General features: G+C 39.9%; 2 protein-coding genes across 6 annotated transcripts in view; both read left to right on the top strand.

Annotated features, from left to right (window-relative positions):
* Positions 1-7,677, top strand: part of TENT2 (terminal nucleotidyltransferase 2) — a 69,281-nt gene extending 61,604 nt beyond the window's left edge. For all 5 annotated transcript variants that reach the window (XM_045999118.1, XM_045999119.1, XM_045999116.1 and 2 more), the window contains 2 exons: positions 4,323-4,402; positions 6,169-7,677. In XM_045999118.1, the coding sequence (XP_045855074.1) occupies positions 4,323-4,402; positions 6,169-6,243 (155 nt within the window). In that variant the 3' untranslated portion in view covers positions 6,244-7,677. The remainder of the gene's footprint in view (positions 1-4,322; positions 4,403-6,168) is intronic.
* Positions 7,678-10,376: 2,699 nt separating this feature from the next.
* Positions 10,377-17,149, top strand: part of CMYA5 (cardiomyopathy associated 5) — an 88,987-nt gene continuing 82,214 nt past the window's right edge. Inside the window, exon 1 of the mRNA XM_046000149.1 lies at positions 10,377-10,637. Within this exon, the coding sequence (XP_045856105.1) occupies positions 10,489-10,637 (149 nt within the window). The 5' untranslated portion in view covers positions 10,377-10,488. The remainder of the gene's footprint in view (positions 10,638-17,149) is intronic.

Genomic DNA, 17,149 nt, shown 5'->3' with positions numbered 1-17,149 from the left:
GGTAGAAATACAGCCACATCTTCACACTCCACTTCTAATTCTAGTTGTCTTTCTGTTTTTGTTTTTTTTTTTTTAAAGATTTTATTTATTTATTTGACAGAGAGAGATCACAACTAGGCAGAGAGGCAGGCAGAGAGAGAGAGAGGAGGAAGCAGGCTCCCTGCGGAGCAGAGAGCCCGACGTGGGGCTTGATCCCAGGACCCTGGGACCATGACCTGCGCCGAAGGCAGAGGCCTTAACCCACTGAGCCACCCAGGTGCCCCTTGTCTTTCTGTTTTTACCACATTTGTAATTACTTCCTCCACTGAAATCTTGAACCCCTCAGAGTCATCCATTAGGGTTAGAATAAGCTTCTTCCAAACTACTGCTAATGCTGATATTTTGACCTCTTCCCATGAGTTACAAATGTTCTTGATGGCATTTAGAATGGTACATCCTCTCTAGAAGGTTTTCAGTGGCCTTTGCCCAGATCCATAGAGGAATCACTATCTGTGGCAGTTATAGCCTTACAACATATATTTCTTAAGTAATGTGACTTGAGGGGTGCCTGGGTGGCTCAGTGGGTTGAGCCTCTGCCTTTGGCTCGGGTCGTGATCTCAGGGTCCTGGGGTCGAGCCCCACATCGGGCTCTCTGCTCGGCAGGGGGCCTGCTTCCCCCTTCCCCTCTGTCTGCCTCTCTGCCTACTTGTGATCTCTCTCTGTCAGATAAATAAATAAAATCTTAAAAAAAAAAAAAGTAATGAGACGTAAAAATTACTCCTTGATCCATGGGGTGCAGAATGGATATTGTGTTAACAGGCATGAAAACAACAATCTCATTGTACATCTCCATCAGAGCTCTTGGATGACCAAGTACCTTGTCAAGGAGCAGCCATATTTTGAAAGGAATTTTTTTTCCTGAATAGTAGGTTTTTGTTTTTTTTTTAAGATTTTATTTATTTGAGAGAGAGAATGAAAGAGAGCATGAGAAGGGAGAAGGTCAGAGGGAGAAGAAGACTCCCCACTGAGCAGGGAGCCTGATGTGGGACTTGATCCTGGGACTGTGGGATCATGATCTGAGCCAAAGGCAGTTAGTTGCTTAACCAACTGAGCCACTCAGGTGCCCCTGAATAGTAGGTCTTAAAATAATACATTGTAAACAAACAGATGTGCTGTCATCAGGCTTTGTCATTCCATTGATAGCACACAAGCATAGTAGCTAAAGCATAATTCTTAGGGTCCCTAAGGTTTTCAGAATGGTAAATGAACATTGACTTCAACTTAAAGTCATCAGCTGGATTAGTCCCTAATAAGAGAGTTCTCTTGTCCTTTGAAACTTTGAAGCCAGGCATTGACTTCTCTCTAGTTACGCAAATCTTAGATAGCATCTTCTTCTAATATAAGGCTGTTTCATTTACGTGGAAAATCTGTTATTCAATGTGGCCATCTTTGGGAATCTTAGCTAGATCTTCTGAATAAATTTCTGCAGCTTTTACATCAGCATTTGCTGCTTCACCTTGTACTTTTATGTTATAGAGGCGGCTTTTCTCCTTAAGCCTCATAAACTGGCCTCTGCTAGCTTCAGACTTCTCTTCTACAGCTTCCTTACCTCTCTCAGCCTTCAGAGAATTGAAGAGAGTTAGGGCCTTGCTCTAAATTAGGTTTTAGCTTAAGGGAATGTTGTGGCTACTTGGTCTTCTATCCAGTCCACTGAAACTTTCTCCATATTAGCAGTAAGACCGTTTCACTTTCATATTCATGTATTCGCTGGAGTAGCTCTTTTCATCTTTTCATTTCCGTGAGGAACTTTTCCTTTGCATGCACAACTTAGCTAACTTGTCCAAGAGGCCTAGCTTTTGACCTGTCTTGGTGTTCAACATGTCTTCTTCACCAAGCTTAATCATTTCTAGCTTCTGTTAAAGTGAGAGATGTGCAACTCTTCCTTTCACTTCACTTGGATACTTTGAGGGCATCATGGGATTATTAATTGGCCCAATTTCAATGCTGATGTGTCTCAGAGAAAATAAGGAGGCCTGAGCAGAGAGAGCCAGATGGGGCAATGGTCACTGGATGGAGCAGTCAGAACACACATAGCATTTCCTAAGTTTGCCATCCTGTGTGGGTGTGGTCATTGTGCCCATGAACAATTATAATAATAACAGCCTCAGAGATGACTGATCACAAATCACTGTAACAGATAAAATAAGGATGAAAAGTTTGAAATATTATGAGAATTACGAAAATGTGATAGAGACAACAAAGTGAGCAAATACTGTTGGAAAAATGGCACTGCTAGACTTGCGCAACATAGGGTTGCCATAGACCTTCAATTTGTTAAAAAAAAACAAAAGCCACAGTATCTGTGAAGTGCAATAAAGTGCGGTAAAACAAAGTATCATATACTGTGACAATAAACTCCTTTAATAATAGCCTTCTTAAGCAATCAAATACACACACACACACACACGCTTTTTTATGGGCCTGCTTAAATTACTTGACAAATCTAGAGTTAACTGCTTCATCGGATTTCCTATTCTTCCACATTTTTTCCAGGCCTTTCCCCTCCATTACATTTCTTCCTTCTAGCAACTTCATTTCCTTTCTCTCTAGTCATATTCTCTTTCATGTTTAGAGCACACATAGGTCTTCTCATCCTTGAAAAATACTCTTGATTCTACTGGCTCTTGTAATTACTTTTTTTTTCTCTTTTACAGTGCCAGAATTTTTTTTTTTTTAATTTTTTTAAGAAGGCTCCACACCGAATGTGGAGCCCAACGTAGGGCTTGAACTCACGACCCTGAGATAAAAACCTGAGCTGAGGTCAAGAATCAGATGCTTAACAGAGCCACCCAGTTGCCCCCTGTGCCAAAATTCTTAAACTCGAGTCATTTTTACCTACTTTTGGCATTATATCAGCTATCTCATCTCATTTTAATGCCTTTAGTTATTTTCCTTTTCTCACTAGCTCCTCAGTTTCCTTGTCTTCTCATATAGTTTCCTAATGTCTACATATGGGCTCTTCTCTCTTAACTTGTGGGTAAATAGTTAATGGGTTGGGGATGAAGATGTGGAAGGTAATGTTGAAGACACACACACATACAAAGTTTTCCTTTGTTCTCTTTCTGTCTTCTGTGCTTGCTGTCCTGTTTCTCTCCTTTCTCTGCCAAATTTCTCCCGCAAGTTATTGTACTAACTGTATCCTTTTCTAAACCACCTACTTACACCGTAACTCTGCTTTGTTTTCTATCCTCATGAGTATTAAACCTATACTTTCAGAGGTACCCCTTTCTCCTGCTGTACAAATCTGTGGTCTTTTTTTTTTTTTTTTCCATTTTATCTTATTTCTTTTCAGTGTTCCAGCATTCATTGTTTATGCACGACACCCAAGTGCTCCATGCAATACATGCCCTCCATAATACCAATACCCACCACCAGGGGCGCCTGGGTGGCTCAGTGGTTAAGCCGCTGCCTTCGGCTCAGGTCATGATCTCAGGGTCCTGGGATCCAGCCCCGCGTCGGGCTCTCTGTTCAGCAGGGAGCCTGCTTCCTTCCCCTCTCTCTGCCTGCCTCTCTGCCTACTTGTGATCTCTCTCTCTCTGTCAAATAAATAAATAAATAAATCTTTAAAAAAAAAAAAATACCCACCCCCTCCCCTCCAAGACCCTCAGTTTGTTTCTCAGAGTCCCCAGTCTCTCATGGTTTGTCTCCCCCCTAATTTCCCCCAACTCACTTCTCTGCTCCATCTCTCAGTGTCCTCCGTGTTATTCCTTATGCTCCACAAATAAGTGAAACCATATGATTATTGATTCTCTCTGCTTGACTTAATTCACTCAGCATAATCTCCTCCAGTCCCGTCCATGTTGGTAGAAAAGTTGGGTATTCATCCTTTCCGATGGAGGCATAATACTCCGTTGTATATATGGACCATATCTTCTAAATTACTTCTCTATAATATTCGACATGACCACCTTTTTTGTGTATAGTGTTTAATTCTTTCTGATAATTCTTTATTCTTTATTTTCCTTAGGGTAAGGATAGGTCCTTCACCCCCTCTGATTCTTCAGAAATCTTACTCACTTTCGTGATTTAGACTTAACATATATATGCTGATGACTTTGTTTTTAGTTATCCTCTCACTTGAATTCCATCTACCTTATTAGATAGTTCATAATAAAATTATTTTTATATGCATATCATATATCCATTAAGAGATCAGGCATCACAATATGCGGTTGCTATTAAAACCCATCAAATATTGGCAGTTTCATATAGTTCAACCTAATATAAAAACTGAAGACCTGATTTTAGTAATTTCTTGTTTTTATGTACATTTAATATTGCAGAACCTTTTGATGGAACAAATACAGCCAGAGCTGTGCATGAAAAGCAGAAATTTGACATGATCAAGGATCAATTTTTGAAGGTAAATTATGCTTCAGATTAACTCTAGAAACATTAGTGAATAGTATGGTTTGAAAATGAAAAAATATATTTATAATAGGACAGAGTAGCCTTGGTTTCTGTGTTAAGAAGCCATTAGTGTGGCACAATAGGGAATTTATTACTTGATAGATAGGTATACTTTTCCTTCAAAGAAATCTGTTTTCGTTCATATTGGCTTTCACTTTGATGGAAGTAAGCATTTCCTTAATGAGCCAATTAAGCTCCCAGAATGAGTGAGTAAAATCTGTTGGACTAATTTCTCTCCTTAAAATTTCAGGGAACTTAGTGTAGCTTTAGAAAAGAGCTGATGTTCCATGATTTTTCTTCTGCATACCCCACTGTAACAGTGAATTTGAGCATCTTTTTATCTTTGCTTATATTTTGAGAAAGTAAAAAAAAAAAAAAAAAAATCAATGTATGTATTTGTATACACACATTTTGTGTATATAAACTTCAGCCACATGTATATAAACTGTCGTTTATTACTTAGCTCTTTAGTCCATAGTGTGAATTGATTCATCAGCAATTTTGTTAGGTGTGGTTTCTTTCTTCAGGGAGTTCCACAGTACAGTGTAGAAACACATTGATGGAAACATATACTATGAGACATATAGGAGAGAATGCTTCATGAAGAAAAAGATCAGCGAACTATGAAGGTCATTTCAGAGGAATGCCTTCTCATTAGACATGCAAGTGGACTTTATTTTGGTGATAATTAAAAATGCAAGTGTATCATAGTACAAGCTGTCCTTCCATATTAGGCCCTCTCGGTTTGTCAGCCAGATGAGAAAATTTAAAATTAATGGATTTCTGCAGGGCAAAACAAATATCCAAGAGGGAATATTTTTGTCTGTCATAACAAATTGAGAACTCAAAAATAGCACTGCTACATTGTTGATGTGTGAGCTTTCATTATGATGGGTGAGCTTTCATTTAGGGTTGCTTAGCTATAAAACCAATACTTTCAGTCAGTTGAACAACTGAAGTGAGAATAAACTACAAAGATATGCAGTCACCAAGTAGTGAGCCAGAGTTGTAGCCTGTGAATAAGAATTTCAGTTTTTCTTTTCCAAGTTATATTTACTCTTCTTTTTCAAAAGTATAAAGTGGTTTATTAGAGATTTACTCTTTCCATAATACTATTTTTTTTTAAAAGATTATTTATTTATTTATTTAACAGACAGAGATCACAAGTAGGCAGGGGGCAGGTAGAGAGAGAGTGGGGGAAGCAGGCTCCCTGCTGAGCAGAGAACCCGATATGGGGCTTGATCCCAGGACCCTGGGATCATGACCTGGGCTGAAGGCAGAGGCTTTAACCCACTGAGCCACCTAGGCGCCCCCATAATACCATTTTTGATTAGAAAAGCTTACTAGATGCAAACTAGTCAACCAAATAATTAAAGTGATTTTCTCACACCCTCTCAGACCCAGAGGTTTTGTCTAGATTACCTTGTTGTTATAGACAAAATAGTTTAAATCTGTGAATAAATGTTAAATTGTCAGTTACATCTTTTTATACCACCTCTTTGTCCATTTCTTTTTCAGTGAATTGGAATCACACAGGTATAGCATTTTAAAATAACACTTTCTTTTCTGATGGCAGAAATAAACTTGGGAGATAAAAACACGAAGAAAAAAATTACCCCAATTTTACCACCTAGGGAGAACCACTGTTAACATTCACTTTTCAGTCTTTTGTTCCACTTATATTTTATGTTTTAAGAATGATTTTTCTTTCTCTCCCAGTCTTGGCACAGATTGAAAAACAAAAGAGATTTGAACAGTATACTACCTTTAAGAGCTCCTGTCCTGAAAAGATAACTGGCCTCTATTTCTTAATAAAATCTTCTGAGAAATAAAGAACAGTGGTAACATCATAATACATTTTGTTTACCTCCATCATGGTTTCTTTTTAATTGTTCTTGTTTTCATGTTTATTTTTAAGAGGACATACTTATATAAAGATTGCATATTTTATTATGACATTTCCTAATAAAACCCTTTGATTTAAAGATGTATTTTTGAAAATGTTTACATTGATTAGTAATATTATGGCATGACTTTTCAGGAGATCAGATAAAATATTTTTGGGGGGAATTATCTGAACAAATAAAAAAGTCTTTTGATAAAACTTCAATTAATATACCACATGCTAATACTGAAGAGATGTGTGGAATTTTGGAAAGGGACTGATTAATACATACTTAACGTATAACATACAATAGATAGTTTGTTGCCTGTCTATTCTAGTAAAGTGAAGATTCAAGCCAGTTATTCAGTTACTTGAAGCAAAATGAAATCTGTTATTTCACTGAAATCATTGCAGAGGCGTGAAATACTGGACAGTTGCCTTAAGTCTTCACTTGACTCACCAGGATAGACTGAGGCTTTGGGTGTGTCTGTATTAGCATTTCATTAGTACCTCACGTGCTTTTGATGTACTCTTGAGATTGCTTTAAATTTTTTGTTGAAAAACAGTACATTTTGCACTGTAGTAATAAGAGCACTAACTCTGTATTGTTCAGCAGTTAGTAAATTGTTTTAAAGAATTAGTTCATTGTAGACATTTTGAAAAGATTATAAGTCCCCTGTGTGCTTTATGATAGTTTAGTGCATTGTGCACTTTTACTTTATTTCATGTTTTCTTGCTTTTATTTTCCCTGTGACATGAAGCAACAGAAATTGAAAGATCAAAGTTGAGATTATATCCTATTGGCAGTATCAGTATTGGTATTGTACTGGTATTGACAGTATCAGTAAAAGTATTGACTTTTTCTGTATACAATTATAGGATTGTAATCTAAACTGGAATTTTTAGGCAGTAAGCCACTATGAAATGTTTTAGGTAAGACATAAAATTGTTATAAATAAAAGCTTAATGTTTGTAAAGATGACTTTTTTAGTATTTTTTTTCCCATATGAAGAAGTAGTGGTGGCTGCTAAAAGAAAAGCTACAGTGTTTATTAAGGTTTTTTTGGTTGATGTAAATATTTGTAAATTGGTCAGTGCCTGTACATTTAAATATGAAAAATAATCTTGAAAACAATTTTAACTTTTTCAGAAAGACTATGTACAACCTCTTTTACACCTGCTGTAGTACAATTTGTACCTCTAATGTATTTAGGTTTTTTGCAGACCAATTCAAATGCTAAGACTTTTGCTTTTCTTTGACTTGTAAAGGTGCATATTTTCATTTTCTTCTTTAAGTTTAAAATTTTGTATGATGTCATATGGAATAAAGTTTATATATGAAAATTGTTTTCATGGTTTTTTTTTTCTGTGCTAGTCTTTACTTTTGCGATGAGATTGAGGTTGTAGTTACGATCTAGAACTAACTGAATCTGACTTTTATGCTTGATGATATAGATTATACAGATAATCTCGGATTTGAGTTCATTCTTGGTTAAGCCAGCTAACTGCATCAGTACCCTATTTCTCTGGCATCATTAGGAGTGAAGCTTTCCACGTAGGTGAATTTTTTAGATTACTCATGTTTAACATTTTTGAAGCAGTCGAGCTTTACATTACACATCAATTCCTTTTTTTGGGAAATTTTCCTAAAATATACACTGTGCAACTTTTCTTTATCAGAATGTATTGAGTATAATTAATATTCTAGTGATGACTTGATATCATCATTAAAAGCAATAAAAAACACTCCTAGTACTCTGTGGTAACACTGTGTAGCTCTCAGGGATGTGTAAACATGCAGGGTATTCTGCCTCTACAGTTTGGGACATTTCCTAAGAAAGCCCTAACATTCATTTACCGTGGTATGGACTCTTATTGTCACTGTTTTCTCAGTGCTTAGTGGCATGCTTCCCCCCCCTCCCCCCGTCATCTTACTGCTTCTACTTTTTAGCTGTCTTGCTGTAACACATAGATAAAGAAGTTAATGTTAATAAATTTATACCCATTTCTAAATCAATAGACTGGAGCCTAAGATTATGTACCTTGTGATAGACGAATATGTCATAAGTGGGCTGTTAATATATGAGGGAATTTTTTAGACTTAAATTATTTTCAGTTTGAATTACTTATTTGTGCGGTGAATAATACATTTATTTTCTGTTTGTACTGATGTGGCCATTTCTATATATTTGCATGCATTGTTAAGAAGGTAGTGTTAAAAAGTTACAAATATGTAATCTGTACTGCAGTTCTAAATTTTGGATTGGTTTGAACTAGGATCTTTGCAGATAAATCTCAACTTTAATTAGTGTTTCCAAGAAATTTTGAGTTAAATGGAAGGAATATACAGCACTTCCTGTAGTTTTGATTAGTGTTTAACAGGTTCCCACAACGATTGAATTCTTTTTGTCCAAGTGAGTAGTCATTTGGGATTACTAGTGGGATAAGCCTAGCTCATGTTAAGATAATAACTTGTTGAGCCTGGTTTAGTGAACTGGAAGACTGGACTCCTCTGTCTTCCCTTCACATACACACCAGCTGATACTTTTGTACTGTATCTGAACTATTTGCAGTTCTTTGCTCACAGACTTAAAGTACACATACAAGCTAGTGTAACTGGTGAACTTAACGTTCATCATATTTAGTAACTGTGAATAGAATTTACTGTAATTAAAAATAAATGTTAGCTATTCTAGCCATGAAATCATTCTCATATAAATATATCTCTACCTGTTGTATGTACTGAGCAAGTCTGGTCCTGTTTTCTCCAGGCAACGTTAAGTGTCTACTCTGTGCTAAGTACATTGCTTTCTTCTGGGCTTGTAAGAGATGGGGATGGTGTGGAAAAAGATGAGTAACAAATTTATAGAGTGTACTGAGGCAAAGAGACACAAACATGATTTGAATATAGGATAATGGAACCCAAAAGGGGTATTGAGCTTAACTTGGGCTTTTCAGAGAAAGGTGGTGATCTTAAATGGAGAGTCACCAGGTAAATAAAGGTTGGAAAAACCTTTCAGGCAGAAGGAAATGTGTAAATAAAGGCACAGTGGTGTGACTTGATAAATGTTGGGAATCCTGACTTCTAAAGAAGAAACCAGACAAATGTAGGCTATTGTTACCCAGTGTTCATCTTCCTGAGGAGCTTGGGTTTTAGTCCTCCAGCATAGGGAAGCCATTGAGGGCTTTTAAGCGTTGGGCAGGCTCTGATCCAACCCAAGGTCTGGGGCCTTTGAGTCGAGTTTCAGACAGAACTTAGACTTTGGCCAAACTGAGGAAAATTATTTCTCTTGAAGGTTTTTGGGGGAGTGCTCGCTTCGGCAGCACATATACTAAAATTGGAACGAAGGTTTTTGGGGGAGATAAAAAAAAAAAATGCCGTGGCCGAACAGTCTACAGGCCACTAAAGAGAATACACAATAGATTTGCAGACACAAAAGGACCCCAAAATAAGGAACAAAGGTTGAAAACTGGGCTTTGAAAATGGCAGACCTCGCTTTGTTTCCCATTGGACCACTTACACTAGGCAAGAGACCTTGAGCCAGCCAGCTTGTCAAGCTCTTCTGAGTCTCAGTTTTCTGATCTCGAAAACCAGGATTGCCGTTAAACGTACCACAGAAGAACTATGAGGGGGTCACGAAAGGGAGACCCTTAGCAGAGTGCCTGCACTAACAAGCGCTCTGCTCAGTAAGGAGTAGTTGGTTGGGATGAAGGGGCCATCAAGTAGCTGGGCACCAAACGTACAACCCAGCAAAGCCACACTGGAGGAAGAGAGGCGGGGGCTGGATGCCTTTCCTCCTTTCAGCTCCCTGCTGCCGCTGGAGCCTGCTGCCGCTTGGCGTGGTGATCAAGAGTTGCCCCACCGGCCGCGGGGATTAGCCTCACCTTGGGCGGGGAGGGCCGCGTGGGGGAAGTTGGCAGACGCTGGGGAAGAGGAGAACTCGCTGAGCCCGGGCCCCAGAAACTCGGTGGCGAAACTTTGACGCCTTCTATTTAAAGTCTCGGGGCTAGCCCGCCCCCCGGGGCCGGGAACCCGAGCCGCCCGCTGGGGCAGGGCAGGGCCGGGGTCGGGCCAGAGACGCAGTCAGAAGGAGAACACCAGGCGCGCGCGGGCGGCTCCGGCTCCAGCTCCGGCTCCGGCCCGGCAGAGGCACGATGGCGAGCAGCGACAGCACTTACGCCGCGGAGAGCCCCCTTGGCTCCGACGGGGACGAGGAGGCCCCCCGAAGGCTGGAGAGCGACGAGGAGTCGGAGAGCGAAGAGGACGAGACGGCCGCGGAGTCGGAGGAGGAGCCGGACGCCAGGTAGCGTACTTCCCTCTCCTCGGGCCATGGCCCGAGCGCTCGGCCTGGAAAAGCGGCCTCGAGGGCAGGTGCTTCGCAGGGAGACGCCGCACGCCTTTTTCTTTTTTCAGCGCTAGCATGCATTTCCTCCCAGCTAAGCACTTTCTCTCAGCGGGTGCTGCCTTGGTAAGGAACTTGAAGGTGAAGGCGCTTGCTGTCAGCTGGAGTGACAGGCCCGCCTGCAGCAGCAAAGTTCATTACCGCCCCCCCCTTTCCTCCTTCTCCCCCCTCACCCCTCCGCCCAGCAGCTTGTGACTCGGTGCTCTTGTTTATTACTGGGGATTTACTAAGGGTCCTGCCTAACTGCAGAAATGTGCTGAACCGCTTACACTGGGCCCAAGGCCTAGGAACGACCTTAAAAGCCTGAGCGGGAAGAGAAGGAGATATGAGGTGGGGGTGGAGACGGAGAAGGCTGCTCCAGAGCCTTCAAATGACTGACTGGAGGTCTCTTGGAACCTGGACTGGGTCGCTGTAGGAGGACTTTAATTTGGTACAGAGGCTCGTAAATTACTTGGAGAAAAACACGAGTTTCAATAACCCCTGTTCTTAAAATCCTGCCTTTTTTTTTTTTTATGGTTCCAAATATCAACGTTTCAATGAATGTGATTACAATTAGGCAATGCTGTATAAAAATACGAGTCTCCTTCCGCTTCCATCCCAGCCTTCATGTAGGCCCTAACATGAGAATAGTAGGATTCATCTCCTATTTGGATTTGTTTCTACTTTCCCACGTTCTCTTTGCGGTAAATCTATTAATATCAGTAGAATGGCTTTGTAGGTGACAGAAGGACGTGCAACATTTCAGAATGCCCTTCTTACTCAAAGTTAAAAGTTCTGTGCAACCAAGGCCCGCAGATCTGAAGTTGAAATAGCCCAAAGAGTACCACTGATGAAGAGGAACGTCATTCAGTTTAGAAGTCTGGAATTTTTGGTCCCATATTTAACTTGTAACTGCCAAATGGGAAGCAGGCACAATACCTGCCCTCAAGGACTTCATGGAAGAAGTTAGAGAGCAAATGGGGAGCATGAGTCTCTGCTACATAAATGAGAGGGGCAGGGAGGAAGACCGTGTATATGGCCGAAGGTCAGAAGAGAGCGTGTAGATGTGTGAGTGCCTTGAGCAGTGGGGATGACCTGGGCTTTAGTGAGTAGACAGGAGATGCAGAAAGGAAAAGGGGAAGAGAAGACACCTGTGGGAAATGGAACAGGAAGTCATGACCTGTGATTCCTGGACAATACAGAAGGGAAACCTGTCAATCCCAGCCTTTATAACCTTTCCCACTTAATGGTGAACAGGATCCTTGTATCCTTGCCCAACCAAAATTTACCTCTTAGAGAATTTGAAAACTCATTTACTCTAAAATGGGAGCAGCTGACAGTGATTCAAAGCACCAGGCTGAGGTTTCATTGCCCTTTGACAAAGGTCAGGATCTTCAGGTGAAAAATAGGATTTATCTGCAGTAAATTTCAGCCTGCTCTGACTACAGATGGTAAGGTGGACATCAGGGCAAGTGTCAGAGTTAGTGGAGTGAGGGCAACCAGAGAGAATAGGGTTGGGGGTGGAGGCATTGTTAATTTTTTTAATTTTTTGGATTTGACGACATGGGTAACAAGAAATCTGTAAACTTGGGAGCAAGATTTAGGAATACACACTGAAGTTATGGAAGGATTACTGACAGCAGGTTGAAAAGTTGGTTTGGGAAGGACTCAGATCAGGGAGACAGTAGCAAAGAGAAAGAAAGATGTGTAGGGATTGAATCATGGTGAGGGCCAGAGGAAAGGAGATGGGAACCATAGCTAGAGGTAGAGAGATGTCAGTGGGCAGGATGTCTCAGGGACTTTTTTCCTATCTCGAATTGTTGTCAAAAATCAAACTATTTTGTTCTGTGTAAGTTTACAAATATGGCCTAAAGTTCTTTATTTTTTTCCCTAGAAGCTAGAGGTGAGAACTTAGAATATTCTCTAAAGGATGGGAGGTAAGAATGCTGTCCCATCATTCTTAACCCCTTCCTCTTGGCTCTTCCACCAAAGTTGTACAGTTATAAGAGAGTCCACTCATTCTGTGCCAGTCTTAGTGCTGAATGTTTACGGATGTTTTCTCATTTAAACCCTCCCAGCAACACTATTCGATGACTGTCCTTTTATAGATGAGGAAACTGAGGCTTTATATAATTTACTGATGGTATAAGGCATATACTGATGGTGTAAGAACCTGGAGGGCGCCTGGGTGGCTTAGTCGGTTAAGCGTCTGCCTTTGGCTCAGGTCATGATCCCAGGGTCTGGGATTGAGCCCTGCAACTGGCTCCTTCCTCAGTGGGAAGCCTGCTTCTCCGTCTCCCTCTGCCTCCTGCTCCCCTGCTTGTGCTCACTCTCTCTCTGTCAAATAAATGAATTAAAAAAAAAAAAAAAAAAAGAACCTGGAGGTGAACCAGGGTTTGCTTCCTCCAGGCCACTGCTGGACTTTCACCACCTCCCTTCCTTTGCAGGAGAGAGACCCTTACCGTAGGTGAACCTAGAATAGTCCCAACTAGCTTCTACCTTGAAAATTGGTAGACCTCATCTCTTTGAATAATAGTGGGAGATTTCCCCCATCTTGAATGGAAAAGTTGTTTGCATTTTCTTGAGGTTGGAACCATTCTCAGAAGTTAAATTACAAACTGTGGTTTTTTTTTTTTAACTAAGAGGCAGTTAATAGTAAATAAATAGAAATAGCCTAATAGTAACAGAATGATTGATTACTGTGTCAACTTTATGTGATATTACTAAGCCATTATTAAAATGCTGTTTATGAAGATTTCTAACAACATGAGAAATATGTATATTGAATATGAAAGAAATGTTCATTGTATAATTTAGAATGATCTCACTATAAAATACGGATTGGAAAAAGGCCTAACATGTTAGTAAAGCTTCATAAAAGGTTAATAAAGAACATAATAAAGGTTATGCTAAGTTTTATTAACCTTAAGTTTAAAAAAGGTTAATAGTGGCTGTCTCTGAGTGACAGGATAATGGTTGACTAAAATTTTTTAAAAAATCTGTATTTTTTGACTTTTCTATAATGAGCAGGTAGTGCATTTTATTATCAGAAAAAATGAACTTAAAAATTCAAAAGGCACAATGTAATCTTCTTGTAAACCTTTCTTTACACTTTCAGGAAAGGTAGGTGGAATTATCTATAGTGACCTTTCTGAATCAAGGAAAAAAATTCCCTTTAATTATAACACCTTACACATGCCAGTGCTTGCATTGAATCAGAGAACTACCCTCCTGATGTATTATTTAGTGATACGAGTATGATATATCGCATGAAGAAGCCTGAGTGAACCTATCAGCCATTCTATCATGGGTAAATTCCCTTTTTTCTTGGAGCCTTAATTTTCTCATCTATAAAATGGTAGTAATAATTCCTAATTTATAAGGTTGTCATGGGATTAAATGAACTATGTGAATAGTGGAAGAGTGCTTGCCTTTAGTAAGTTCCCAATGAGTTTTAGATTCTTACCTCCCTTCAGATGAACCATTACTGGCAGCCAAGCTTTATCTTCTGCCCACCTTCATCAGTGAGGGGAGAGTGACAGTCTCACATTTTAACATGAGTCATGATCCTGTTTCACTTTGGCTTTCCTATTTTCATTCATTCACTGAACATTGACAGAATGCCTACTAATTGCCATGGACCATGCAAGGTATTAAGGAAACAAAAATTACTAAGAATCCATTACTGTTCCCAAGTTGTTCACATTCTCATTGGAGAAACAGAAAAACACAATTATATCATTAACTGCTATAGGAGATTTAAGGGAAAAAGTTCTGTAGAAAGTACCTGAAAGTAGGGATCAAGTCCTGGGATCCATCCTCCCTGGAAGGATTGGGGAAAGCTTACTCAGGGGTCTTTGGAGCAGGCTATCCAATCATAATGAAGTGCCTAGAGAGCTAATAGTTTGTGAATATTGGAGAAGGATTTTTGCGTTGCTAAATCTTTATACAAAAGCTAGATGTAGAGAGCAACTCTATTGAACCCACAGGATTTTCGAGCTGGGAGAAGATTTAGAAGCATCCTTTCCCAGCCAGTCCTTTTGCAGTTTCTGAAACTGAATGTCAGGGGACATTTGTTCAAAGTCACACAGGTTTTTAGTGGTAGAACTGGGACTAGATCCAGGGACCTCAGCTCCAATCCAATGTTCATTAATTTATTCATTCAACAAATATTTATTGAATAAAGTGCCAGACACTTTGCAGGCACAAAGGATATGGCAGTGAACAAAATGAACAAAGTTTCTTCCAACCTGGGAGTGACTTTCCAGTTCAGGGAGATAAACAAGCAAATAAATATCTAATATGCCAAGAGGCAATAAGTGATAGGAGGACAAATACAGCAGGATAAGGGTTATGCTGTTTTTGGATACGTTGGTGAAGAAGGCCTCTCTGAGAAGGTCACACATGAGCAGAAAAGGAAGGAATGAGTGCTCTAAGAAAAGGGAAGAGCTGTTCCAGGGGCACTGAGGCAGGAACACGTGGGGCTTGTTTGAGGACACAAGGAGATCAGGTTGCTGGAGCAGAGTAAATAAGGGGGAGAGTGGTGGGAGGCGAATCCAAGAGGTAGTTGGGTTGCAGATCAGGTAGGGCTTTATAGACCATAGTAAGGACTTCACATTTTATTCTGAGTAGAATAGGAAGCTGTATTCGGTTTACCATATCGCTCAAGCTTTAAAACAAGAAAAACATGGTGATCTCAGTATTCCATTCAACAGTAAGGGCCTATATGTGCATGTATTCATTAATAATTACTGGACGCAGACTGTGTGCCAGACACTGTGCTAAATGTTTCAAATGCACGGTCTCCTATGATGGAGGGAGCTATGTAAATAGGCACTCATTATTTTTACATTTTTCTGCCTGGAGACCAGTGAAGCCTGACCCTTTTAGTCTTTCTGATCAATTCCTTAGAAATTTTTCAGTGTTTTTGCTTACAATCTTTTTCTATTGTTCAGTTTTAATTTCTCTATTTAAGCACAGAGAACTTTTGCCACAGCACTACCCAAAACTTAAAAATCATCTTGAATTGCAATTTTACCAGTGCATGTAGAAATAGGTCTGTCTGAGCTGATAGGAGTCAAATTATTAGTGACATTCACATTTACCTAATCATCATAAGAAACAAAACTTTTGGAAGGTGAAGGGAGCTTGTAAGGGGTTTTTGTTATTAGTAGGGAGCACTCCGTTTCCATATGTCTATTTATAGGCTGTCTCCCACGACTGTGCTTATCCAGGTGTTTTGACAAGTGTGTTATTTGAGCCAGCCCTCTTTTGAGGTCAGTGGAAAGAGCTGAGATGGGAGGGGTGACTGCTCAGGATGCCAGAGACTGAGGGAGGAGAGAGTATAAAACAGGCCCTTGGAGCCAGAAACTGAAGAGCTATTTAAATATTGGCTGCATGGGTATTACATGCCCTTGGTTAGACTTTGACTCAGTGTAGGAAATGCAGCAAGAGTTGGATTCTTTTTTTTTTTTTTTTAACAACAAACCTATTAATGTGTGGAACATAGGGACTATGACTATAGAATTTTGCAAATATAAAAGAAATGTGTCTTATATTTCCTGGATAGTTGGAACCTAGACTTAATGAAAACCTTGACTCAATTCAGACAATATAACCAAATTCCCCTTCCTACCAAGAAAATGTAGAGAACCAGGTATAAGAGACTGGATGTGGAGTAATCTTTGGCTTAGGTCAGCATTATCCAGTGAAAATATAATGTGAGCCACATATGCAATTTAAAATTTTCTAATAGCCACACTAAAAGACGAAAAACAAAGGGGGGAAATTAATTTTAATAACTTATTTAACCTCACATCTGAAGTATTATCATTTCAACATGTAATCAGTCTAAAAATTATTAATGGGCTACTTTATATGTGTTTATGCCAAGTCTTTGAAATTTGATGTGTATTTCACTTTTCAGTGCATCTTGATTCCTCCCTCACAGCTCCATTTCAGGTACTCAGTAGCCACATGGGTCTACTGGGTACCATATGAGACAATGCATGCCTGATGATACCTAGACGTCCATTAGCTTCACTGGAATCCATAGGCCTTCTCCTGAAGATGTATATGCCAGGCCCTGTGCTAGGCACCAGGAGCATGATTGGGTGGCACGGTTGCTTCTCTCAAGGAGCTCAATCTGGCACGGGGAAGCAGTTAGCTCCAACATAATGTCATAAGCATTACACTAAGGATATTACCAAAGGAATAGAGAAAAGACATATATTCTTCTTCTTCTTCTTCTTCTTTTTTTTTTTTTTAAGATTTTATTTATTCATTTGAGAGCAACAGAGCACAAGCCAGGGGAAGGGCAGAGGGACAGGGAGAAGCAGACTCTACTGAGCAGGGAGTCCAATATGGGGTGCAGTCCCAGGACCCCAGGGATCATGACCTGGGCCAAAGGCAGACACTTAACTGACTGAGCCACC

Source organism: Meles meles, chromosome 3, assembly GCF_922984935.1.
Source record: "Meles meles chromosome 3, mMelMel3.1 paternal haplotype, whole genome shotgun sequence".
NCBI classification, from domain to species: Eukaryota; Metazoa; Chordata; class Mammalia; order Carnivora; family Mustelidae; genus Meles; species Meles meles.
Note: the sequence above shows the minus strand (reverse complement) of the source record. Positions and strands in the feature narration are given on the sequence as shown.